Below are 26,576 nucleotides of genomic sequence, written 5' to 3' on the forward strand. Positions count from 1 at the left end.
TTACAACAACACATAGCCACCCACGCACACTCTGCAGTCTGTTAACGCTATCAAGCTTATCTGGCTTTGTAGATGGTATTCGAGGAGCCAGCTTGGCTTATGGTGGCTTGCTAAGGCTTAAACAGTATAAGGCTGGCAAACAGCAGCTGATGAAAGAAGGGGTGTTGTGCAGTGAGTGGTGTGGCTGCTGATCCACTCGTGAGCCACAGAGAGAGAGACTGTGCGTAGCGTCACTACAGCAGCAGACTCCTCTCAGTGGCCTTAGCATCCCTGGCTGCATAGGAGGGGATGGGCCTCAGGCGGGGCTCCTTTTAAAGCAAAAGCATTGAGCAGACTTTCTTTTTGGGATGAGGCTCAGTCCCTGTCCAACCGCACACACGCTCGCATACATAGAGCACAACCACAAAGCAGAGGAGCCAGATACTCACCTGAGGGAGACATGAGTAGCTTTGGCACTCACCTCTACTGTGTTGTTGTTGCCGGTTTTATCGTACATATCCTGTTGGCCTGTGGGAGAACGAGACGCCTCAGTTTGCAAGTCAATAGGCAGATTTCAGCTTCACATACAGAGAGTCAAAAATGTCACAGGCAGGTTTTCCAACTGGGGACTGACAATTGTTTAAAGGAGTAGTTCGGGAAAATGCGGATATTTGCTTTGCAGCTCCCTGTTTCAAGCGTTAGAGGAGAAGATTTCATGTTTGCACTGGAACTACGGTTTGAAACCACCACCAGCAGCCGCCTAACTTAGCTTAGCAAAGGCAGGAAACAGTTCTCCTCGTTCTGTCCAAAGGTCCAGCACCTCTAAAGCCCGGAAATCATATATAAAACACCCGTCAAAAGAAATATCCATCACATGAGCCTCTGTAAAACCAGTGGTAGCTTTATATTTACTGCACAGACATTAAGGTGGAATCTAAAGACTCTAAGATTAAAGAATATACACAACATGACTTTCAAATATCACACATTCTCACTCATTTTATGTTTTTTTTTATGCCAAAAGAGTGATAAGGGAGTGTTGCACCAGGAAGTCTGGATCGTGGGTTGAACCAATAATTTGTTAGTTTTGGTTTCAAATCGTAATTGAGGAAGTGCACTACTGGATTTTATATTACATACATACTACGTCATCATCACCTACGTGGGCTGCGTCTACCTATACTTGACATTGATTGGTTTGTAGACGTGCGTGCTTCTAACATCGGTGTGTTGTCACTTCTCCGAGAAAATGAATGAACTGGTTCATTTGGTCAATTTCTTTGCCACTATAATATCATTGTTAAAATTGATATTAATACTATTTCATTTTTATTATTACAACCAGAATCCTCAACTTTGGGCGTAGTTCTCAATGCTAGTTTAAATGCACAACATGAACGCCCTCGTTGTTCAAACTTATGTTGTTATAATGTCGAAGGAGAAGACTGAAAGGAATCTGTGAGCCTGTGCAGCTCCGTTTCTGGAGAGACCAAAGGCTGCTGCCTCTTGTCTCTCTTCTTTTCTTCTTCTAATGATGTCTCAACTTCCTGCCACTGGTCCAAAACTCCTAACTATTACTACTAAAAATTGTTCACACTGCAAACAAACCAAACCATGATTCATGATTTGTTTCGGACTAAACTGAAAAGTCAGAAATTACTACAAAACAAAACATTGGTGTGAAAGCCCCCATAGGCTGAATACTATTAATTCATGTTTTATTCAAAGATTTCCTTTTTCAAATAACAAAGTGAGACAGTCAGTTATTGATGCCAGTAACCCTACAAAAGTATTTTGTGTCATATCAGCTGAAAAATTGCTGTTTCTGTTAAAGTAGTAGTTTGAAAGTTTCAGGGTATCTGCTCAATCACTTCCTCCCTGAGACGATCAATACCATCATGTCCCTTAAATAGGAATCTAGAGTCCGAGGGTCTGGAGTCAAGGTGTTAAAGCCTCTTAACAGTTCTGCTGAACATAATCCACTCTCTTTTCTATTTTCTTTTTCCATGATTTCATGCGCCTCCATGAAGTCTTCCTATTTTCGACATTCCCCAGAGTAACGTTTGCATTGTTACGAGTAATGTATGCTGTGTTATGCATTTCGTGCTGCGCAAGCAAAACCAGCACCTGAGGGAGAGCCGTGTCCTGTGTGTGCATCCACTTGCCCACCGTTGGTGTGTATGCCGTGTGGCTGGATGCCTTGTTGCCTCTCCAATTCCCCTACAACAGCAGAAAGAGAGATTGTAAACAGCTGTATACATTTCAGTACGAATTCGTTTTTGCATTTCCCTGAGCTGAGGGGTGTGTTCGTCTGTCCTTACACTGGATGTGTATCTGCTCCATCTCGTTGACCTCTGTGATGGCCTCTCGGAGCTCCTCCGCAAACTTCCTGAGCTCCTCTCCACTCGGGGAGCAGAAGCTCACCAGCTGCTTCTTCTCCGAGGTGAACGGGCTCAGCATGGTGATGCCGTGGGCGTAGTCTGATGAGAGAGAAACCCCCACAAAGACAAAGAGATATCACCAGGACTTTGATTCTAAAAAAAGGATCCAGGCTTTTTTGTAAAACATCTTTGGAAACACTTTGCAGTTTTTTACTCAGGTTCCTACTTTACAAAACGTTCCTGCTAAGAATACTATGGCATTGATGACCAATTGTATTTCTGTTGACAGCAGTGGCTTCTTGAAGGTCTGCAGAAGTTTAAGAAAGTTCATAATAGAATCAAGATCAGAAGTTGCCTATAAATTTTGAACAACATGGATAGAAACAGTCCTTGATTTTTCATTTAGAGCCGACAACACGTCAAAGTTTGAATTGGTCCATCAATTTTGTTTACATCTTCAACATTAATGACAATCCCATCAGTTTCAGCTTTTGTTTGGTATTTAGAGATTCCTCCGCTAAATGACCCACATTTTAATATTGTAATTTTAACTTCTATAAATTACAATTCAGTTGTGAGCAATTTAATCACAAACTGTGCATTAAAAGTCATACTTTTTGAATCCAGTCTCTCTAAATCTACATAATAGGGACTTATTATTATTATTATGACCTCAAAAACTGTCAACAAAGACATTTTTGTATTTTCTTACTGTATTAAAATTGTTAGTTTACAAGAGATTGTTTCATATATTTTGAAAAGTGTTTCATGGTTCACAAAAGCTCTCTTCCATATCAGTCCTTATATTAACACTTTATGTGATGCCTTTTGCAGGTTCAATTACAGTAAAATCATATTAAATGTAATTCTAATATCTGTGAGATACTGTGTGCAAAACGACACCAGTGGGTTAACTTTCTTTGTACTGGTGACCACTTGGAAATTCATTCGATCCTGACAACTGTGCTGTTGATGGCTCAGACAACATTTTTCCAGCACTCGGTTCAACTGTAGAGAAGAAAAGTGCCGCAGAGTAGAACAGCCTCTTACACTCATTGCTGAAGAGGTGAAACTGCATTCCCAGGAGACCCATCGCTTTGCAGAAGGTGTATGAGGCCGAGCTTTTTTTCTTGGGACACAGTTTGAGGATCTGCAATCAACACAGGAAAAGCAACATGTACTGTATCTGATTATGTCTCGCTGTTACGTTCATTATATTTTGTGTGTATGTGGAGCCTGGTAGTGAGTCAGATGATTTCAGTGGTGTGACGTTACCAGCAGCAGGTCGTTGAAGAGGAAGACCTCTCTCTGAAGCTGCGACAGTTTTTGCTTGTGAGGCTTGTTGGCATCGGGCACCTCAAAGAGGCGGCAGCAGCACACCAGACGTCTGTGAGGCACGGCCAGGATCTGTGGAGGCGAGGTTAAAGACAAGGAGATGACGGAGGACAGACTGCAGTGAAATATTGCAGGACACCAAAGGAGTCTGAACAAACGGTCACAGACAACTCCCTGAAATGAGAAATAAAGGGGATATTACTATTACTCACAGTTTTCAGGCCCAGGATGGACTGCTCCACACGACTCACGTACGTGACGTGGTCTTCATTTGAACGGAGCTCTCGCTGCTGAATTCTCTCATAAATTCCTGCCACCATCTCTCTGGGGATGTCTGCTCCATCATCCACACCTGAGGGAACAAGGACTCTTAAAATGTAGGCGTATACGAAGGTAAGAGCCGTGACGGGTGGAGGTGAGCTACTTATGGAGAGATAAGTTGGGTGACGTGTGTGGCAGCCAGAGGGTGGAACAGACAAACAGGCAAACATCAGGTGATCCTGAAGCTCAAGATGACGATGTTTGCTTAGAGAAAATTACAATCCCAGTTTAAATACATCCAATAATTGATTTTTCTTTTTTAATTTAAATTTTCTTTGAGCTGTCTTTTTTAATATTTACAAATATTGTCTTTGAAATCTGACGATTTTATTACATATTTGTTTTCATTGCTACCTTGTGAAGCACTTGGATATAATAATGTAATGTGGATTTTGAAAAGTGCTTTATAAACATAGTGTTTTATTACTATATTATTATTTAAATTGTTGTAAGATGTAGCAATGTACTGGCATCTGCAAACATCAGAGGTTTTTCTCATAAATGTGAATTTTTCCTGTTCCACTTTAATCTCGAGATTCAGAAATGCATTGTTCAATTTTATGTTTTTCATTTTGTTATTTCTTTTTACCAACAATGTTCTGAATACAGAACCGTACTCGTCTAACCACATTTCCTACACGCGCTGGAGGCAGTTGGCCAATCTCAACAGAGTGGGCCAACTGGCCAATCAGAGCCGACTTGGTGTTTTTGAGGGGGCTCTTAAAGAGACAGGAGCTAAAAACAAAACCTTTCAGACAGAGGCTGCTGAAGCAATGGGTTGTATGACCTTTAAGAAACAGTGTGTGCAATGTTCAATAAAATAAAAAGTTATGTTGTCTGAAAATGTTCCCCTGCTGCACCTGTGTAGTGTGCCTGGGCTCATTGTTATGTCGCTTTGGACAAGAGAGCCTGCCAAATGCAATCCCTGCACAGGCAGTGATGCAAAAGAAAGCAGGCTCTCAAACATTGCTGTAAATTATACATTATTCAAAACACTCCCAAAAAAAATCAGTTTTGCAAATGTTTTATGAAGAGGTAAGTGCATTCACCATTTTGCAGACTTCTACGACACACACAAAAAAGGAGAGAAACTGAAGTATACATAACTTTTGTTTTGTTCCACAAACGACACTGAGTCTATGTGGTCTTGGCACTTAAATGCACATGACACAATAGTAAATATGTTGTAACTAAGGAGATATCAACAACATTTCCAGGAGGAGCAGGACAGAATCTGCTGTTGGGCCATGGTTTGTGTGAAACCACCCTTCGGCCTACATGTGCCATCAACCCTGAAGCGCATGTTCCCCAGGACTCCGTCTCCCAGGGCCATTAAAAACCAGAGCAAGGAACTCAATGTCCCAGAGGGCATCAACTTCACACAGAGGGGTGAAACCCCCAGGGACACAGGTTTCAACTCCCTTGGTCCTCTGGACCCATGACCTGTAGGTCACCGGGCCAATATAAGCCAAGTTCTCCAGCTTCTTGCTCGACTCTCTCTTCTAAATCCTCAACGGGAGAAGGCTGTTGAGCCTCGTCCTGCCTCTTCCCACAATCCTTCCACAGGAGGAGGCTGTGGAGCCTCTTCTCAGCTCACATCTTCTCTTCCCATCCAACTCTTCGAGAGGAGCACAAGGTGCAGCTTCCAGCTCATCTCACCAAGGAAACCTCCTCGCCTCCAAGCTCTACCAACGTCCTAGCAGCGACTCGATGTCCTGCTGGCAAACTTCAGCAACTGAACTGAACTCAACCGAAACCAGCAAGACGACACAAAACTGCGAACTGCACAGCAACTTCCGTTTTCCCTTCCACGGACTGGTAACACATCTGGGCTTAATAATTATACTAGGCTAAGCAAGACTGTTTATTCGATTCGTGTGAGGTTTATAACTTTGATTTGTGGTGTTGTGATATTTTGGTACAAGTTATTGAGAAAGTAATGTTAGTCTGTTATGCTCTTCACAGTCTTTCGTTGCATCAATCTAGTAACTTCCTCTAATTTGGCACACACAGACACACATAACTCTTCACCTCATTATCTCTACAGGTCGTAAACATTCCAATAGGTGGGGAAGGGTGTTATCTCTTTGGCCAGCCACCATCTTGAAAGCACGCTGACTCACACAGACACACACACATGTATACACACATACCTATCTTTGTTTAGCAATTAGACCGTTAGTAATTTGTGTTTTATACTTTATTATATTCATAATAAATGTTTTTCTTTCACAAATGTTTTTCCATTAATGTTGCATAAGTGAATTTGCCAACCTCTACACTGTCAAGAACCCATATCTTTCAACTTAGCTAACTATCTATGGGTAATTTTGGTTATAGTTATTAATTTAATTGTTAATCAGAGTTCCAAATTTGTAGTTAGAACCTTAATAATGAGACTTAATCAATAAATTGGCTATCTTTCCTTCCTTTGAAGGGTGGTCCGAGGTAACTTTAATCAATTAAGTTATTATTTAATATTAATAATAAAATATTAATATCTAATATTTTATTTTGATAACCAAATTTATTGAATGCGAAGGCACACCATTTTATGGTATCACGTTTGATGCATTATGGCACAACATTAATGGCGTCCTGGGTGGACAGAGTACAGTTGGCAAAATTCATAATTATGCAACATTAATTGTTATTTAATTAGCAATTAGTAATTTTTATTTTAATAATATTTTTCCAACATTAATGGCGTCCCTGGGTGGACGGAGTACAGTTGGCAAAAATTCATAATTATGTAACATTAATTGTTTCTTCCTCTTCCATTTTGGCTAACATAAATGGTGCCCAGCGTGAGGAGAGTACAGTTGAAAAATTCATGATTATGCAATATTAATTTCTTTTCATTTTGGCAAACGCCAGAAATAAGTGGAATTTTGAATTTTCAGTCAAGCCAAAGGTTTGAATTCAATTCCACTAGTCTGCCACCAGTAGACATTCAACCGTATTTACAAACAAGTGCATGGTGGTGAGATTTAATTTATTCATAAATTAAATGTTTATTAATAATTAATTATTCATAACTACCATTTTAGGTCCTCATAGTGTTACGCTAAAAGATTGCTATCGTTGCTAATAACTCCAGTTGAATATTCGTTGTTGAAATTTTAAAATTTCTTTTAACATTTGAATATCACATATTCAATGTTAACTGGTCAAGCTGTGAAATTTCCTGTAACTGTTAACTGCTTTTGAATGAAGACATAGCGTGCCACCCTATGTAACAGAGCTTGTACCTGGCTGTTACTGCCAAGCATTTCAGCCCAAGTTGGATAAGAGAACCTGAGAAAGAGCCACAGCGTGCTTCCAGCCCTGTGAATTTATAGAACCCTAACTGTTACTGCCCTGCATATCAGTTAGTGATTAAAAGTTTGGTGAACTGTTTTACCCACCATAGTTTTGGTTAGGCTAGTGTACGACCAAATCCACACTACAAGGTGTCTGCCAGTGCAACACCAAAGCCAACCACACTGCTTTTGATTTATAAACTTGTAAATCTAATTTTCAATTTCAGAACCAACAATGGAGAACCCTGTGTAGAACAATTTGTTTCTTCCATAGCACAGAGCCTGACCCTGGCTATCCCGAATTCATCAAAAGTTGAACTTCAGTGAGTGTAATAAAGAAATAGATTCTCTACTTAACGACAGGTGTGATGCACAAACAGCATCAAAGGGTCCATTGTTGAGATGCATGATTCTAAATTTCCACAGGCAAATCAACCTTGCCTGTCAGAGCAAAGCAGCCGTGGAACAGGAGGTAAATGCCCTAAGAGCGCAAAATGCTTTTCTTTCCAGGAGGTTCAAACTGCTAGTAAGAAAGCCCTGCACTATTTAGAGACCTGCACTCAGCAGAGTCAGATCTCATTTCACACAAGGAGGAATTGTTAAAACTTAGATTAGAAGGCCCGGCCTCACATCAGTTTTGAACCAATGCGATTCTGGTTATTCGATTCACACTCCTCCGATAGTGTACGGTTAACTCCCTCTTCACTCCCAAGATGGGACAGAATCCCATCCGACCCAAGTCTTTGGGAAGTAAGTCACCTCCTGATCCTCCACTGACAGGAAGAGGTAACAGCTTCCTAACTTCCCATCTCTCTGACTCTGACACTGACATTGATGACATATGTAGTTTACCCTCAAGAACACATGGTGCCTCATATTCTTCTCATCCACTGATGCATGACACATTTTCCGTGCACAACTCTCCAAAGGGGGACTTCAACCTTTCAAGATGTTTTAGCACCTCCCTCAACCAGAGAGACCTGCAGCAGGTGATGCACGTGCCGGACCTCACAGTGTCCTCGCTTGATTTGCTTGAGTTTCTAGCTAAAGATATTGAACAATTTGATCCAGACAACTGTGATAACAATATTGATAATTACTTTAGAGAACTAGATCTCAGCTAAGTGATGTGCCAAATGCAACAGAAAGAGAGAAGGTTAGACTCGTGTTAAAACCAGCTCTACAGCTGTTCACAAGTTTATTCAGTCACTTCCTTCCAGTGTCACAAGTAACTACACAGAGCTCCGTCAAGCACTAGTCGAGGTTCTCTTCTATTGCTGACGAGATCACATCCATTGTTACAGCATCCCAAATTAAACATTCACGTCGCGAAAATCCCAAGATTATTTTCGACGTTTGAGGCATGTTTATTTTCAGGAAAGAACGCACCAGGCCTGAAGAAAATCCACCTTCAAGTCCATGTTCTTTAACTACATCCATGTATACGCACACATGTTGTACTGATGACACAGCAAGGAAAACCTTCAATGCAGCAGATCAGGAAGATGACACAGGTGGCGGGAAACTGTTATCACTTTCAAGGCTACAGTAGGTGCAACTGAGCCCGTCAAAACAAACAGCACGGTGCCAAATTCATCCGCTGCCTCAAAACTTCACCCTCACAACAAAACGAAGGGGTGACAAAGGCAGCGTAGGACACAGAGCATACCCGCCATGTCCACCAACTTCCCAGAGATAGGCATTCCACAGTAGAAGCTGTAGGAAACCATACTCTGAAATTCTGGCCCAGACAACTACCACTGCTCAGAAGATGACGACAGCGTCTCTGAGTACAGTTTAAGATATGGTTATGACCGAGCACACAGTGACAGCGCCTCTGAAGTCCTCCTGGACTCTGGCTCCCAGAGTGTTACGGCCTGAGCCACGACACAGGCGATCCAGAGCTCGCTCCTCAAGGCCATAACCAACACAGTTAACTCCTGTACTGACAGTCAGTATTAAGTTCTTGCAGTTAATAGGAAAACTGTTTTGTTAGCAACAGCAGCAAACTTCAAACCTAAATTCTGATTAAACTTATATACCACTGCCAACTTTGTAAATATGTTTGGATCGACTACTTTCCATTTCATAATAATGAAGTCCATACCCATGTTAGGACATTAGCATATTATTACAGAAACAATGATACAGTCATTTGGATTTGGAGACTTTGAAAATTATGACAACCTTCCAGGAAAACCTGCTGAAGATTAAAATTGTTAAGTCTAACAGATCAGACTGAGTACTACATTGAGTAGGATTCCATGAGTGAACAAAACTCTTGGACATTCCAAAATGACCTTATCATTGTCGTGCCACTCTCTCTGCATCTTATCTTACAATTTACAATGTCTTATTTCTTCCTTTTTCTCCTAACCTAGTGAAGAGCACAGGTTATTCATATTGTACTGTCATTGTAATCTGAATTATTTGTCTAATTTGAATCTTGCTTAGCCAAACTAGATAGTATACACAAATGCCCAGATGTGACAATCCAAATGAACTGACAATTGACTTTTCCAGCTTTGGACTAAACATGTCCAAGTTCGCCCTCAGGAACCCGTCAGGTGCGATCCTGAGAACGAAGGGGATGTTGGGCCATGGTTTGTGTGAAACCACACTTCCCTACATGTGCCATCAAACCCTGAAGGCATGTTCCCCAGGACTCCGTCTCCCAGGGCCATTAAAACCAGAGCAAGGAACTCAATGTCCCAGAGGCATCAACTTCACACAGAGGGTGGAAACCCCCAGGGACACAGGTTTCAACTCCCATTGGTCACTCTGGACCCCATGACCTGTGAGGTCACCGGGCCAATATAAGCCAAGTTCTCCAGCTTCTCGTGATCTCTCTCTTTCTAAACTCCTCAACGGAGAAGGCGTTGAGCCTCGTCCTGCCTCTTCCACAATCCTTCCACAGGAGGAAGGCTGTGAGCCTCTTCTCAGCTCACATCTTCTCTTCCATCCAACTCTTCGAGAGGAGCACAAAGGTGCAGCTTCCAGCTCATCTCACCAAGGAAACCTCTCGCCTCCAAGCTCTACCAACGTCCTAGCAGCGACTCGATGTCCTGCTGGCAAACTTCAGCAACTGAACTGAACTCAACGAAACCAGCAAGACGACACAAAACTCGAACTGCACAGCAACTTCCGTTTTCCCTTTCCACGGACTGGTAACACATCTGGGCTTAATAATTATACTAGGCTAAGCAAGACTGTTTATTCGATTCTGTGTGAGGTTTATAACTTTGATTTGTGGTGTTGTGATATTTTGGGTACAAGTTATTGAAAGTAATGTTAGTCTGTTATGCTCTTCACAGTCTTCGTTGCATCCAATCTAGTAACTTCCTCTAATTTGGCACACACACACACACGCATAACTCTTCACCTCATTATCTCTACAGGTCGTAAACATTCCAATAGGTGGGGAAGGGTGTTATCTCTTTGGCCAGCCACCATCTTAAGCACGCTGACTCCACAGACACACACACATGTATACACATACCTATCTTTGTTTAGCAATTAGACCGTTAGTAATTTGTGTTTTATACTTTATTATATTCATAATAAATGTTTTCTTTCACAAATGTTTTTCCATTAATGTTGCATAAGTGAATTTCGCCAACCTCTACACTGTCAAGAACCCCATATCTTCAACTTAGCTAACTATCTATAGGGTAATTTTGGTTATAGTTATTAATTTAATTGTTAATCAGAGTTCCAAATTTGTAGTTAGAACCTTAATCAATGAGACTTAATCAATAAATTGGCTATCTTTCCTTCCTTTGAAGGGTGGTGAGTAACTTTAATCAATTAAAGTTATTATTTAATTTAAAATAAAATATTAATATCTAATTTTTATTTGATAACCAAATTTATTGAATGCCGAAAGGCACACCATTTTATGGTATCACGTTTGATGCATTATGGCACAACACTGCCTTGTGCATTTCCATTTATTTCAAAGTCAACACTTGAAACACAGACAGCTTCTTAATCTAGAAATTAAAGAATTTCAACCTAAAAGTCTTCATGTCCTCATTTGACACATTTTGAAGTTGGTCCATTGAAATTTATCGTATCAATGTTTTTATTAGTCACAGATGTTGATTGTGAGTTAAATCCTTTCATTGTGCAAATCCCTGGGAAGTTAGTGTGCGCGACAGCCACAGTGGAAGCTAATGGGGATCCTCACGATAAACTCAATAATCAGTGAATAAGAAGAGACTGACTGTGTGGGCTCATGAATTGTGTCTGAGATATTACAGCCAAATTAGTTTAATTTCATATTGGGTTTTTGCAGCTCTGAATCGGAGTGAATGCGTTTAATCCCAGTATGTGTGCTGATATTAAGTCCCAGCAGTTGTTCCATTATCATTTCCAATCATCACTCTGGTCTGACACTGCTGTACAGCCTAAATTGAAACTGGCTTGAAAAAAAGATAACACATTTTATAATATGGTGTTTTTTTTTCCATTAGCTGAATGTAAAAATAAACTGCTGTGCTGCTTTGAGCGCCGTGTGCATGTGTTGCAATGTCGGATAGAGACATCAACATCGAGTGCTCAGCGCCTCGAGGAGCTTGCGTGCAGGTGATGAGATGCTTCTGGAAAACCCACGCTCATATCATTAAATCTGAGTGAGCCTCAATTAAATGAGACGACGCCATGGTCTCTGGGGCAGAGCTAAGAGTCGAAGATATCTGGAAATATCCTCCCGCACACATGGTTTTTCTTGACGGATGAGGCAAGCAACCGCCGCCTCTTTGAGTAATTTACCTAAGTTCAGGAGGCTGTCACTCAAATGCTGAAGGTGAGATTAAAATGAAGCTGATAAGATGAGGCTTGTTGCAAAACTTTGACTTCCCTGCCCTCTGCTCCCCTTTTCCTCCTCCTCATCATTCTACCTGGCACATCTCTCCATTGGATGGCCTCATGGTCTGCAGTAAAATGTTCGAGCTGTGCATGTCTGGTTAAATTCAAAACACATAAACCACTTGTCATGAATGTTCAAACATGGCTGCAGGTAATTACACCAGCTCCCTCCACTGCGACAACTCACACAATGACACACACTGTACATGCAGCCTCTATGTAAACGCTTGCCTGAAAACACATATCACATGGCCTCTCATGTACACTAGGAATGCTGTGTGCACGGATTGCACCAGTTTTGCACATGCAGACTCATCAACCTATTGCACCGACTACCTGCTTTTGCAGACATTATTGCTTATCTTACTCCTATTTGCCTTATCTGCTACCTTTTATCCGTTATTTATCAATCTTACAATTTTTTTTATCTCATACTCTTCTCACTGCATCTGTATATACTAATATATGCCAAATCTGTAATTAATTGACATTGATCTTTTATTATCTGCGTTTTTTTCCATGTTTATTCAAACCCCCCATGTTTATGGACCCGCTCACCTCTTAGGTTGCGTATGAAGTCATCGAGGCCCATTTTGCGCTGGGGTTTGATGTTGGGGGAGTACATGTCAGTGTTGAGCAGAACCACAGCAAACGCCAGGATGAAGATGGTGTCCGGGTTGTGAAACTGCTGCACGACATCGGGATTGCACATGCAGTACCTCTGGCTGTGGACGAAAAAACAACCGTCAATACGCCTTCTCTGGATTCGAGTCAATGTGCCACATTTATAGGCACAAGTAATGATGTATTTCCATCCATTATCTATACCACTTATCCTTTGAGAGTCTCAGGGTGGGCTACAGCTAGAGGTGGAGGCGGGGTATAGCCTGAACAGGTTACCAGCGAGTCGCAGAGCCAACAAGCAACCATTCACGCTTGAAGCCACACCTCGACAAGGGGAGAACATAAAAACTCCACACAGAAAACCCCCCGACCAAACCAGGATTCGGACCAGGAACCTTCTTGCTATGAGGCAACAGTGCTAATCTGTAGCTGTGTATTTCCTTTGTTCAAAATATACCTGTTAGTGTGCGGCAATGTTGCAAAAAACTGTCCTGCTTTGCATAATGGGTTCTATTTATAACCACCAAACAACATTCTGTTATGTCACCGGTGATGTCAGCCCGTCCCGGTGAGGAGGTGGGTGTGTTGCCGGGGACCGAGGAATTGCAGAGTCGACTGTGGAGTATTTTGGATGAGGTAAGGGAAAATACAGACCATAAGCCAACTGACAGAGAGCTCTGGGACACCTCAACAGTAATTGTTATTGTACTCAACCCCCCACAAAAAATGTCCTCTCAGCTTTGAACCGTGCTCAGTTCAAAATATCTGCAGTGAGCTGGGAGAAAACGTTGTGGGGGTGCATTTAGGCACAAATGAGGTTAATAATGGTCCTTAAAAAGTTGCTTGTTCTGAATGTGAGATAAGAGCATTCATGCTGACTTCAAGGAGGTTCTATTACCATACAAGCTGCACTATTTCATAAACTGACTATCTCAGTCATTGTAACTTCTCCTCGGATATGAGGAGCCGTCACTCTTTCATAAATGAGACTGGCAGGACACAGGAGACGTGTGACAGGGCAAAATGGTTCGGCCCTGGGTAAGGTAACGATGCCCAGTCTGCTTTGGAACCAGAGATGTTGAATTTGGACTCGTTTTCCTCTCCGTCGCTGCCCACAGGCTTCACTGACTCCCCCACTCCCACCCCTCCTTCTCCCACAGCTCCCTCCCTATCTTTCTTACTGTCACATACACTTACACAGTGGGCCATTTCAGCGATGGGAGGCTTTTATCTCTACAGCCAGGCAGGATGCAGACATGGAGAGGGCTGCCGTGCTCCAGAGGACTATACACTTGTCAGAGCATATGCAAGCGAGAGGCCACATCTGAGGCCAACGCAAACTAAAAAGCCTTTTTCCCAGAACCCCGGCAATATCTGAGGCCAGAGAACCCATTGGCTATCAATCGACTACAGGCCACTTCAGAAGAAATGCCTTTGTTTGAGGGAGAATAGATACTCCCCTACAAATGTAATATGCACGAGCGCACACATAGACACACGTACAGACACATGGAGGCAGAAACGAACGTCTGGATGTTTCAACTTGATGTAATTCTGCAGCAAATTCATCAAAGGCTGAACACAAGGCAAGAGTGACTGTACGTGTGTGTGTATGTATGCAAATGGACATGTGCATGGATGTGTGAGCGCATGTGTGCACATTAATACACTGAGTGAGCAAACAGTCGAGTGAATAAATAAATGATTGGACGTGTGTGTGTGTGTGTGATTGTGTGTTTGTGCTTCATTCACACATTTTTCAAACGTGGATCTCTGGCTTATGTAACCAGTTTATTTGAACACTAGCTCCCGAATCTCTTATCCTCATATCTGCATATGAACGTTGCATGCCAGCTGGCACAAATACCACTTTGAATAAAAGAAGTACTCACGGCAAGAGTGCAACACGCTTCAAACAGATGACATAACAACTATTACGTAACCGACATGGCATCGGATGTCTGGCTGTCCCAATAAAGCCCACTCTTCTCTGACTTATATACTCACAGATTCAGCTACAGAGAGCGCGGCCTTGGATCACTGATGAATATGTACTCTGCACCCAGGGGGCCCTGCCTGTATGATTGAGTGCGATGTGATTAACCGATGATTAGCCGATGATTAGCTGATTGGCCCTCAAATCTGAGGCAGACTTGACTGCTCCCTTTCTCCTTTTCCTTCACCACTTCTTGCTAAGAGTAAGAAAACGCCGGGTATATGCAAAACAGAAGTGACAACTAGAATGGCACTTAGTAGAGCACATCTCCAACAGGGCCCAACAGTCCCCTTAAATCTGTTCAAGCTGCACCAAATTGCACACGCTCATAGGTATCAGTCTCCTAAAAATGACTTATTTTTCCATCTAGTTTGATGAAGTATTCCCTGGAAAGTCAGTAAAAATATCCAAAAGCTTAATATCTCTCAATGTTGAAGAAAGGGAAAAAACAATCTTGGATCTGCCCCCTGATCCCAAAACCACATCCCCCCACCAGGCTTTGTGATAATTCATCCAGATGTTTTTGCTTAAATCTACTTACAAACAAACACACGTAAACAGGACCTCTTCAGCAGAGGTCACACAGTGGTCATGTAAAGTAATGCCCACGTATCCACAGTCTGCAAACCACTCGACCTCCTTTGCCCTGAGTTAATGTCTATTAATCCACAGCTGGAAAAAGTCCCCAACAAATCCACTATCCAACGAGAAACTTATTGGATTTTCTGACTTACGGCCATGGTATATCCTGCTCTTAATGCAGAAATTGATTGTTCTCCTTTCTCATAACTTTTAATTTTTTAATATATAACTTGATTTGTGAGGATAAGTACTTAAGTGTTCTTGTCTCTTAAATGTGTTGTATGTATTTATATATATATAAATATATATTTTTGTGCTAAATCATTCATTGTGTTTTTCCAATTGTGTCTATTCTCCTCTAATGTGAGTCACCTGCTCCGTCTATTGTTGATAATAAGCCGATGATATAACTTCAGCCTCTAGGGGGCTGTCAGTCAAAATGATCAAAATAAGACCTAGTTTGGTTACATCATGAAGCAGCGTGGGATCATGGAAGTCGTTGCAAATAAGGTTCCCTGATGAGATTATGTGTCAAATCTTTATTCATGTTACGCAGCAAATAGCAACGAGAAATCGTGATCTATTGTGAGTGACCAATGCAAACAGTGGAAGGAAAAAACATCCGTTTAGCTGTTTATCCTTTCGCCATATGTTGTTTGCCCTGGACGTTATAGCAGAGATGAATAAAGCCACAGGTAAAGTGGACACGACAGAATTAAAAGGCAACAAAAACGAAATTCACTGTTACCTTGATTAAAACTGGGGCTGTAGTTTACTGTTATTTTAAGTGTGAATGATCAAGATAGTAATATGCACCTACACAGGCGGGTGTGAAACGAACGTACACTCTACTTGTTACATACACAGATGGTCTGCTCATGCACTTAGTCACACTGTTCCCTCTGTACATAAGTGCTCTCTCTTACTACCTGGAAAAGCCACCATTACCATAGCAATCCACCAAGGTGCAAGGTCTTTCTTTTTTCTCCACCGTTTAACTAACAAAAGTGGATTTGGACATATCTTAAATGCACTCGCACCATGAGATTTAGACCCTGCGCTCAGGTCGTTAAAATAGAGCCCTTAGTCTTTAAGGTTTAAGTCATAGTAGGACCGACTGAATGACAATGAGGTTTGGGCTGAGCGCCACACAGGCAAGCTGGAAAGTACTGAAAGACGAGCAGACAAAAGAAAAACAGAATTAAACCCGCTTCATCCTTTTAGAAGAAATCTTGGTCATCCGCTTCAGGGTCCCAAAAAAGAGACGGGAAACAGTAAGCCCATATTCACATCACATATTGGAGACAGAAAATCAAGCCATGCATTGAAATCGCAAATACACACTCTTTACATTATATTGTACTAGTGGTTTTACATAATGGAAGAGGACATCTGGGAGTTCAAATGAGCAATATGGCACAAGTTATGTCCTTCTGGTCACATTGTTGGTTTTCCAGAGGGGAAAGAGCGGCACATCAGCAGAGGCAGATTAAACGTTCACAGCGAGGTAACCAATTACGCTTCAACAGAAAACAATGATCACATTTTTATTGCATTTTTAGTCCTGGGGGTAATCTTTGGATACTGCCAGGACATTTCAAGGAGAGTTCCAGCCAGGGGATACGGTACCATCTTATTTGTCAGGTCACTATCTGCTTTTGCCTCAAAGAAGCCCAAAAAACCCCAGCATCATAAAACCTGTTTGTGTCCAGGTGGAGGCCACAAAAAGCCAGACAGTCCATTCAAAGGCATAAATGAGTGAGTGTGCAAACTACAGAAGGTCTCTCAAGGTCCTCTTGGTATTTATATGTGTCTTCTTCAGTGGGTCTGCGTATAAACTTTAGTGACTGGAGAGTAAATGGGCAGAGAACAACTCAGGCTAAAAAAGAGCACCTTGCGATAACCAAACATGCACTTCCACATATTTATGTGTGATTTTGGATGGAAACGGAAGCTGTTCAGTGTTCACCACACGCAAACAGCCCCCATGAAGAGTTGTCCGCGGACTGTCATCCAGGGGAGGAAGTTTGTGAAATAGAGCATCTATTTTTGTCCTGATGAAATGCACGCTGATTGCCTGCAGCTCCGATCTCTTGTTATGATTGGCTGACAATCAAACTCTGCTGAGTTTAGTCAAAGGTTACAGGCAATCAGGGTAATTTGTTAATGAAACGGGGCTTTGGTCTCATCCGAGCCTGTCGCAGGGAGCTAGCAGAACCAGTTAAACACTTTGCCTATACAGTCGGCCTATTAGTGTGCCATTCTGGATGTGTCCGCTGCCCCAAGGCTGCGAGATGAGATCAGAAAAGACTCTTCTGTTTTACTGCAAAATCTGCGGGTTTGGTTATGTCTCTTTGTTTGTCTGTTTTGCATAGTTGGCCACAGGCAAGAGGTCCATTAATTTTAAAAAGTTCAGAGGGCCCTTATACAAGCATTGCTCATTCATGTGATGGACTGTTGTATTAAAAAAAGGAGAAGCCAGAGCCCGTTAAGTCAGCGAGGCCTGCATGTGAGCGAGTTGACAGTCTCACCTAAAGGCTTCGATGAGTCTCTCCACTTTCTGCGCTTCTCCCTGAACGCGGACATGAGCCTGGAACTTTCTTAGGGCTTCGTCGAGCTCCATGCCTGAGAAATCCATCTCATCCACGACGCAACTGCAGTGAGACAGACAGTGAGAAAGGAAGAAAAAAAAGAGAAATCAGAGAGAGAAAGGAGAGTGAGATCGGGTTTAGCTGCGGTGCGTCACTGTGATGTGAAGGTGAGCGTGCGAGTGTGTGTTGGTGCGCGTGCGACAAAATATGACTACCCAAGTGCTGATGGCAAATCTCACTCTAACAGTCATACTTCCTTTACAGAGCCAGTGACCTGGAAGATGCACATAGAGACAACATTGTGCACACACACGCACACGCACACGGACACACACACTCTTTGTGCAAATATTAATGGAGAAGAAAGGGTCCGATGACGGGGGAGGGGGGCATAAAAGGGAAGGAAAGAGGGATGAGAGGGGGAAATAATGAAATGCAAAGAGCGAGGGGGCACTTGAAAGGCTGAGGACAGACTGTGGCAATAAAGGAAGTGCATGCACAAGAAGAGAAGTGCAAGTGTACTGTATGTTTATGTGCATGTGTGTGTGTGTGTGTGTGTGTGTGTGTGTGTGTGTGTGTGTGTGTGTGTGTGTGTGTGTGTGTGTGTGTGTGTGTGTGTGTGTGTGTGTGTGTGTGTGTGTGTGTGCAGTGACCTATTTCTAAAGTCTCAGCAACAACCTCAGCAAAAAGCCTCCCTATCCTGGATCTCTGTCAACACTGGTTGGATGCGAATATAGTCAAAGCACTGAGTGAGTGCTTGTTGTCGTGAATGTGCTGCATGTCAACTGGGTTTGTGTGTGTGTCTGTGTCTGATATCATGTTTGTATAAAGTGATTAGGCTCTAATAGCCAGATATTTTAAAATTCTTGGATTCATTAAAGTCAGTCCAACAAATCTCTTGTTGCATCTTTTGGTAATAAAAAGCAACAACCCAAACTGGTTCACTGTTTATTCTTAATTAACCGGCTCTGAAACAAATACTTAACAGATGTTGAGGGAAGAATGTTATGTTAAATCCAGGAAGTCATTTAGTGAAGCAGCAAGAGGTTCTTTCTTTGTAACACACAATCAAATCTGCAATTCTAAAAAATGTTAATATGTCCTGGTAAAAGGTTCTTTAATCAATCAATTTTAATAGCATTTGAATATGAATTAATGCAGCTTTTGATGAACTAAAGGTACAAACAACAAGTGGAGGAGGAATGTTTCACCACCGGGCCACTCAAATGTTTTTATTAAACAGCAGATTAAACAGCAGATTTACAAATTAAGGTCAGTTTACTTGTAATGATGCCACTTCGTATTTGTGTGTTCCAGAATTTTCGGGTGCTCGACTTATATCTAATTTTTAAAGTATTAGTAAATAATATATCAACATTACTGGAGCAGTTGACAATTTGATAACAGCTACAATGTATAGTGCTATTAATACAAATTTATAACTCTTGTTTTGAGCTAAATAATCATCTTCACAAAAACTGAGCTTCCTACACTTCAGTCAGACACTCAGTCAGAATATGAAGAGTGGATTCATTACAAGTGTGCAAAATTGTGTGTGTGTGTGTGTGTGTGTGTGTGTGTGTGTGTGTGTGTGTGTGTGTGTGTGTGTGTGTGTGTGTGTGTTTTTAATCATATATGTGAACGTGTAAAAAATCTGCAAATGTGTAATGTGGTTTTGCAAGTGCATTGATATTTGTGCATGTGTAGACAAATGTGCAAATGCGTGCAGATATTAGTGTTTGAAAAAGTGTTTTGCCCCAAGGACCTCATTGTGATGTCAGATGTCGTTTTATATATGATGACACCCGGCCTCTGCTGTGACAGTTCTCAGTTGCATGTTACACAGCTACACAATTTTGGTGTACAACATTCACACACAAACACATACACACACAAACACACACACAGTGTTTTGCAACAATATTGGCCCCATATTACAGGACTTAGACTTAGAATTCACATATACTCCTGTGTGTGATGTATGTGTCACTGCATATATAAAAAATAAGGACTCACTCGAGGACATCTCGGTTGAATTGCAGCTTGCTGTTCCCCAAAAACTCTCCAATCATCTGTCGGCTCAGGCCCTTCCTCTGCAGCAGGAAGTGAGCCACTCCGATGGCCGTGTCCGGGACGAAGCCACGTGTGATCAGGAAGTGGATGCCTCTTTCTGGGTTCCTGCCCGCAGATCACCAACAGCACAGAAGCAGATAGTGTTAGAGTTAACAGGGCGTGTGCGAGTATTCTGTGCGTTCAAGCAGATAGGTGTGAGGCGCCTGAGTGACAAGGAAAATGATTAACACTTTATTTAAGGGAAAGGGTGCTTTAATGTGTATATGTGTGCGTGTGTGTGTGTGTGGTTGTATGTGTATATGTGTGTGTGGGGGAAGAGCTGCGCAAAGAGAAAGGAGAAAAGAGGGAAAAGAAGAGTTCACTCATGCACAAAAGCTGTTAGCTCTGGACTTCTGGATCACATCCAATGTCACTGATGCATATGAGTTAATTTAATTTAATTTGTATTAACTAATAATAAGTGCAGGCCGACCGTGGACTCTATTTATAGTCACTGAGAGTCTCTCCAAAATTGTTCATGACCTCCTTGACTCCCTTTCTTGCCTTCTCCATCTTTTTCTGTCTCTATTTTCTTCTCTTCCTCCTGCACCCCCCCCTCTCCAGCTCTTTTTTTTACCCAGACATCATGACATCGGAAGATGGCACTGAAAAGGCAGCTCCTCCCAACGACCACACACGCTAATGAGCAGCTGATTAAAGCAATTTGCCTGTCTGTTGAAGATTTGTTAGACACAAACAGTAATAAGTGTACTTTGAACCCTGAGCCAGAGGGTGCAGAAAAGTGCCGAGATATTTCAGAATTTTTCTGTGTGCTGAAGAGAGAGAGGTTAAGTGTGTGTGTGTGTGTGTGTGTGTGTGTGTGTGTGTGTGTGTGTGTGTGTGTGTGTGTGTGTGTGTGTGTGTGTGTGTGTGTGTGTGTGTGTGCGTGTGTTGCCAGCACACTCACACATTGAAGAGGTTGAGTCCGATACGATAGAGGCGTTTGCGGTGTGTGTCTGTGGACAGGGTTGGCGAGCGGCACGAGGCTGGGTCTTGGCAGCGGTCCCTGGGCAGAGAGACGACCAGGGCCTGCAAGGCCTCAGGGCTCGGCCCCCCGGGGATCTGCTGAGGATGAGTGTAGTGGTACTGCTGGTACTGGGTGTAAATCTGTGCAGGCTGCTGGTTCGACTGGGTGGAGGTGGAGGTGGAAGCAGAGTTAGAAGTGGATCCCAGTCTGTCTGAGCCACTCTCCCCCTCCATCCCTCCTCCTCCCAGACCTGGCGCTGTGGAGCCCCTCCTGGAACCCGGATCGACCATTTCCAGCTCCTCGCTGGGAGGCGGGGCAGGAAACTCTGGTTCCCCTGCAAACTGGCCATCTATCCCCCCGGCCATTCCGCCCAAAGACGTTTTTCTACTGCCCGGCTCTCCCCCACCGGTGTTGCCCAGTGAGGTTGTGGTGGTGGTGGTGGCGGAGGAGATGGTGTAGGAGCTATTGCTGTCAATGTGAACAGTGACATCCCTGAAGGCCATCAGCAACGAGCTGGCACTGCGCGGCAGACAGGCGCTCTCAGCAGCCGCGCGAAGTGCCCCTGGGTCCATTAGGAGCCCCTTCCCCTCTCCGCCCTCTGATAGGCTCCAACCACGAAGGGCCTCATCGATTGACTGGGCCAGAGAGTGCAGCTGCAAATAAGATGATGAGAAAAACACTTGAAAACACTGATTTAATCAGGTCAATGAGCAGGAGTGAGGAGTGGAAAAGTTTCTGATTCCAGCTGGTGGCTAGTGGCACAGGGATGGTGGCCGGCTACTTAGCAAACCATGGCCTATTTGGCAAAATGAAAATTTTGACCTTATGATGTCAACATGTAAAAAGGTCAGGAAATCCACAAAGCTATTACAATTCATCCAGAGGGCAGCATGAATGTCTCCAGACTATGTCAGGGCAAAGGTTGTGAGATACTTGAGTCTGTAACAAAGTGCCAGGCTGCTATAATAATGACATATTGTATAATTTAATGAAACTTCCTGCACCACTTTACATCCCTATTTAGAGTAAAGACAGAAGATGAGATGAGACTCACTTGTTCACTGAAGCAGTCCTCCAGCTGTGTGAGTGAGGGCGTTGGAGGTGGAGCTGTGGTCGGGGCAGGAGAGGGAGCGGCTGCTGGGGCCGATGCAGGAGACGGGGGCAGAGAGGTGGATCGACACGGCGGAGGAGGGGGAGTTTTGGAGCGCAGAGGTATCTGTCCTCCTCCTGGGTGCAGATTGTAACTGTGTCTCTGGGTTGCGTTCCGGGTGCGGCCTGAAGGGCTGGGATGGCGCATTGAGATCCGGCGGGGCAGCTTGCTCTCTGACAGCGAGTTGCGGATCTTCTGGAAGTTTTTGCTGAGCTGATACTGACGGAAGGCTGTCTGGATGCGGCGGGCCGCCCGCCTTGCTATGAGGTGGCCTCCGTACTTCTGCTCCAACTCTTCTATCTGGAGAAAGGGCAGCGAGTGAGGGGGAGTGAGTTTAAGTATCAAAACATGTTTACAAGGCTGTGAAACTTGGAGAAGACACTGGAAGAGTGAGCACACAGCAGCACAGACAAAAATATGTATTCATCCACCAGCAGGCAAACATTATGACACCATTTTGTACCGATGTCAACAAAAGATAAAAAGAATGCAAGCTTTGCCTGAGTCATGAAATCCACACACACCCTCCTCAGAAGAATCCCTACTCATCTGCCCACTCTTTAAAAACCAGAAAGGATTTATGGTATTAGATCCAAAGTAAACTTAATCTATCATCATTCAACTGCTAATAGTGGCTTAAGGACAATGGGAAGGAGGATGGATATGCTGTGATAAAGTTGCTGTTGGGAAATTGAATAGAAAAGTAAACAACCGCACAACCCTGTTTCTGTTTTGTTTGTTGGCAGCAGCAGCTCAGCCCCGAAAAATCATAGCATCCGAAATTTTCAGCAAGAGGGAAAAACGAGGGAGGGCGGGGGAAGAGTGGGAGGCGGGGGAAGATGAGACAGAGAGGGAGAAAAGGAGGACAGCCGCACATGTGCCGGTGTGTGTGTGTGTGTGCGTCTGCAAACGCAAACAGAAAAGCGCACGGACACACACTGATACATGCTTGTGTGCGCACACTGCAGCAACGAAGGCAGTGGCGGCGACGGACCCTTCAGCAGTTTGCTACAAGAAATAAGGACATCTCCAGCCGCCAGGAGCAGTTATTAGCTGTTGCCATGGCAACCTAGCATCTTTTGTGTTCATGTCGCTGTGGCACTGGAGTCGCTGGTGCTCTTTGTCATGTCAACAGAGACGGAAATAGATCTGAATGGAAATCTCTTTTGTGAGGGAAGACACACTGTCAGGTGATCATCCATCATCACCTGCTCAAACTTAAACAGGTGGAGGGGGTCCGTCCAATCACGTGCCTGCAGGGCCTCACATGCACTGTAAAAAAAACAACAACACATACCTGTTTGTTTTTATTCTCCAGGGTGATCTCATACTCGCTAGGTCCCTCCCTCTTGGTTCCATCCACTTCCTGTCCGCCACCGGAGGATGTTCCGTCCTCCAGGCTCAGCATCTGTCCACTACCAAGGTGATAGGAGGAGAAAGCTATCAGTCATCGCCGCTGACCTTCAAAGCTCTGCCATTATCTCAGTGGCAGGTCATCAACTGTGCAGAGTGTGAGGGGGTTCGTGAGGGAAGCAGCAGATGTGTGGCTGCAGTGGCTCCGGGCGGGGGGGACTGTATGTGTCCGGTGACAAGTCACAGGGCTGAAACTTGGGATATGTGACCAGGATGAAATTATTTTTGACAAAGTTGACACTCCAGACAACAATATTTTCATTGTTTGTAAATCTGTTGAAAAATGTCAAAAATAAAAATGGTGGTAAAACACAGCTCACAACTCAAGGTTGATGAATCAGAGACTTGTTTTGATTATACACTATCGTCACAATGATATAAAACTGACAGAAGCATAAACAGTGAATATTTAGCTTCTTTCCATTAACAAAAGACTAAATGATAAATCAATGCTCAGAATTTTTCATGATTAATATTCTAATAATTAAGTGATCAATTGGTTCCCAACCTTTTTTTTCTTCTGGCTCCTTAATACAAACCAATATTGTGTTATTCATGTTCATAGATAAAATCAAAGAGTGATTATTTCATGTGGAGGCCGGAGATATAAAACTAATTAGCATTTAACAACAAAGAAGCAATTATTGGGGAAACGTCTGAAACATATAAATATTATAGCAGAATTCATATTTTCTACCTGGGTGAACAACTGTGTTGATTTATTGATCAGCTCATCATCTCATCTCCACTTTAAATGAAGATTACTGTATTACTGAATTATCCCCATTTTGCTACCATGAGGTGTGTGTGTGTGTGTGTGTGTGTGTGTGTGTGTGTGTGTGTGTGTGTGTGTGTGTGTGTGTGTGTGTGTGTGTGTGTGTGTGTGTGTGTGTGTGTGTGTGTGTATGATGTCATTATGAAGTGGCATCATTACAGTATAAAAAGTTAGTATGACCTGATTAGGGTAAACCACGCGCACAGATTATGCATCACCACTCTGATGCTTTTCATTAGTTATGAGTCGATGCATTCATACGAATGAGGTCTTTGATAGACATGGGCCACAACAAGCATCATATAAACCAACAAACTCACTCATCACTCAAGTGGTTGCAATCCGCATCATTAGGAAACAATCTGCTCCCAGACTCAAGCAATTACTGTGCTGGATAACACACTCTGATACTGAGGAGAAAGTACCAGATGCTGCAGTAGGTGGCAAACAGAAAGTGGTTTTGGATCAAATGCCTGCCTTGAAAGAATATTCACTCACATCTAGATCTGTGTCTTGTGTGGTCATTTGGCACAACAACAATGTCCCGCCAGATGTTTTGCTCCACGGACATCGGCGTGTGTACGAAACTCCAAAGAGTGGATGTGTTTCCATGGCAATGACATGATCTGGATTACAGTGGCAATCGTGATTAAAAGTATAACTGTCTGCTTCGTAGAAACAAAAATGACTATCTCTCGTGTTCTGCTGCGTGGATTACAGTGTAAGAGGATGATAAGTCTGTGACGTTATATAAGAGAAAAACACTGGAAGCGATGCAAGACAATATTAGACAGGCCGTCATATGCCCTGAGTCGAACGTGACCGGTACAAAAAGTAGAGGGATAATAAAATCTGACTCCACAGATAATAATCAATTATTCCAGTAATAAAGAAGTAGCACAGTCAAAACAAAATAGATTTAAATTTGTGGCGGATGCTGCCTCCCAGTGCTCACTGCCCCATCCTGGTCCTGTATAATCCCAGGTCCTGTCCACAGATTGAACAATGTTCTTTTACAGGGCAGCAATAGCGAAATTCTGTGAAATCCATGTAAGAACCAAGAAAGCAAATAATTGCAATGACACAGCAGAAAGTGTTATTTTGCTGCATCTCCACGTTTTCCACTTTTGGTCGAACTTCAGCATCTTTTATCATCATCGGATATCTTGTCTCACCTCTACTAAAAGCAACATGGACATTTTAGTTCCCTTTATTCAGCCAAATAAAGCTTAAAGGTATGACGTGGTACAAGCATAGAGGTATAATCACACCCTAAGAGGTTTTATAATGGTGTGCGATTATGAGTGAGTTTGTGTGTGCGCATGATGGTTTGTGCTCGTGCAATCTTTTTCCTCCGCCCAGATAATGCTTACTCCGGTAATTTTTACACGAAGGGGACCAAACAAGACTGGGGGAGAATAAAAAGCCTGCTCATGGTTAAATAATGAGAGCATCACTAAAGTTCCTCTTTGTTTTCTCTGATTGCTGTGAAAGCAACTATCCTCCGTGCCCCCAGCCACAAGTCAGAGACACAGCCGGAGAAGCTCGGTCGTATCTTTAAACGAGATAAAGCTGGAGAAAATGAAAAGAGAGTGGAAGCAGAGGAAAAGGCCGAGATAGAAACGTAGAGAGGGGAAACGGGGAGGATAAAGTGAGAGTGTGTTGGTGAGTGCACGCTGGAGGCCGACTCTATCAGAAACTCTATTAAAACATTGCCATGCCCCAGCGCTGCATCAGAATACATTAGAGTACATTAGAATACATTAGAGGATTTAAAAGCAAGAGTTGAGGTATTAATGCATCTGGACAGCAAAAGCCTCTTTAATGATATGGGCGCAATACTCTCTCTCTCTCTCTCTCTCTCCCTCTGTTTCTAATACACACACACAACACACACGCACGCATGCTCACATACCAAACACACTATGCACACACTCCTGCTCCGCCTACAATAGTGACGTCACTATGGAGGTGAAATTAATATCTGTCAAGTCGCATCTCTCAAGGTCCCACAGAGGCCCACACACACACACACACACACACACACACACACACACACACACACACACACACACACACACACACACACACACACACACACACACACACACACACACACACAAACACACACACACACCCACAAGGGATGAGGCGAGAAAAGGCACGGCAGGTTACAGGC

The 26,576-nt window shown here is 43.0% G+C and overlaps 1 protein-coding gene across 5 annotated transcripts in view; it reads right to left on the minus strand.

The window, feature by feature from the left end:
- iqsec3b (IQ motif and Sec7 domain ArfGEF 3b) overlaps window positions 1–26,576 on the minus strand; it is a 38,634-nt gene that overhangs the window by 3,293 nt on the left and 8,765 nt on the right. For 3 of the 5 annotated variants that reach the window (XM_035156350.2, XM_035156348.2, XM_035156351.2), the window contains 12 exons: window positions 23,507–23,624; window positions 22,114–22,509; window positions 21,000–21,712; window positions 19,997–20,158; window positions 17,921–18,043; window positions 12,746–12,912; window positions 3,908–4,047; window positions 3,636–3,767; window positions 3,411–3,510; window positions 2,301–2,459; window positions 2,107–2,199; window positions 461–507 (listed from right to left, as the gene is read on the minus strand). In XM_035156350.2, coding sequence (XP_035012241.1) covers window positions 461–507; window positions 2,107–2,199; window positions 2,301–2,459; window positions 3,411–3,510; window positions 3,636–3,767; window positions 3,908–4,047; window positions 12,746–12,912; window positions 17,921–18,043; window positions 19,997–20,158; window positions 21,000–21,712; window positions 22,114–22,509; window positions 23,507–23,624 — 2,350 coding nt within the window. The remainder of the gene's footprint in view (window positions 1–460; window positions 508–2,106; window positions 2,200–2,300; window positions 2,460–3,410; window positions 3,511–3,635; window positions 3,768–3,907; window positions 4,048–12,745; window positions 12,913–17,920; window positions 18,044–19,996; window positions 20,159–20,999; window positions 21,713–22,113; window positions 22,510–23,506; window positions 23,625–26,576) is intronic. The other 2 variants (XM_035156349.2, XM_035156352.2) reach the window with 1 other exon arrangement.

The sequence above is a fragment of the Hippoglossus stenolepis genome, chromosome 5 (assembly GCF_022539355.2).
Source record: "Hippoglossus stenolepis isolate QCI-W04-F060 chromosome 5, HSTE1.2, whole genome shotgun sequence".
Classification (NCBI taxonomy): domain Eukaryota; kingdom Metazoa; phylum Chordata; class Actinopteri; order Pleuronectiformes; family Pleuronectidae; genus Hippoglossus; species Hippoglossus stenolepis.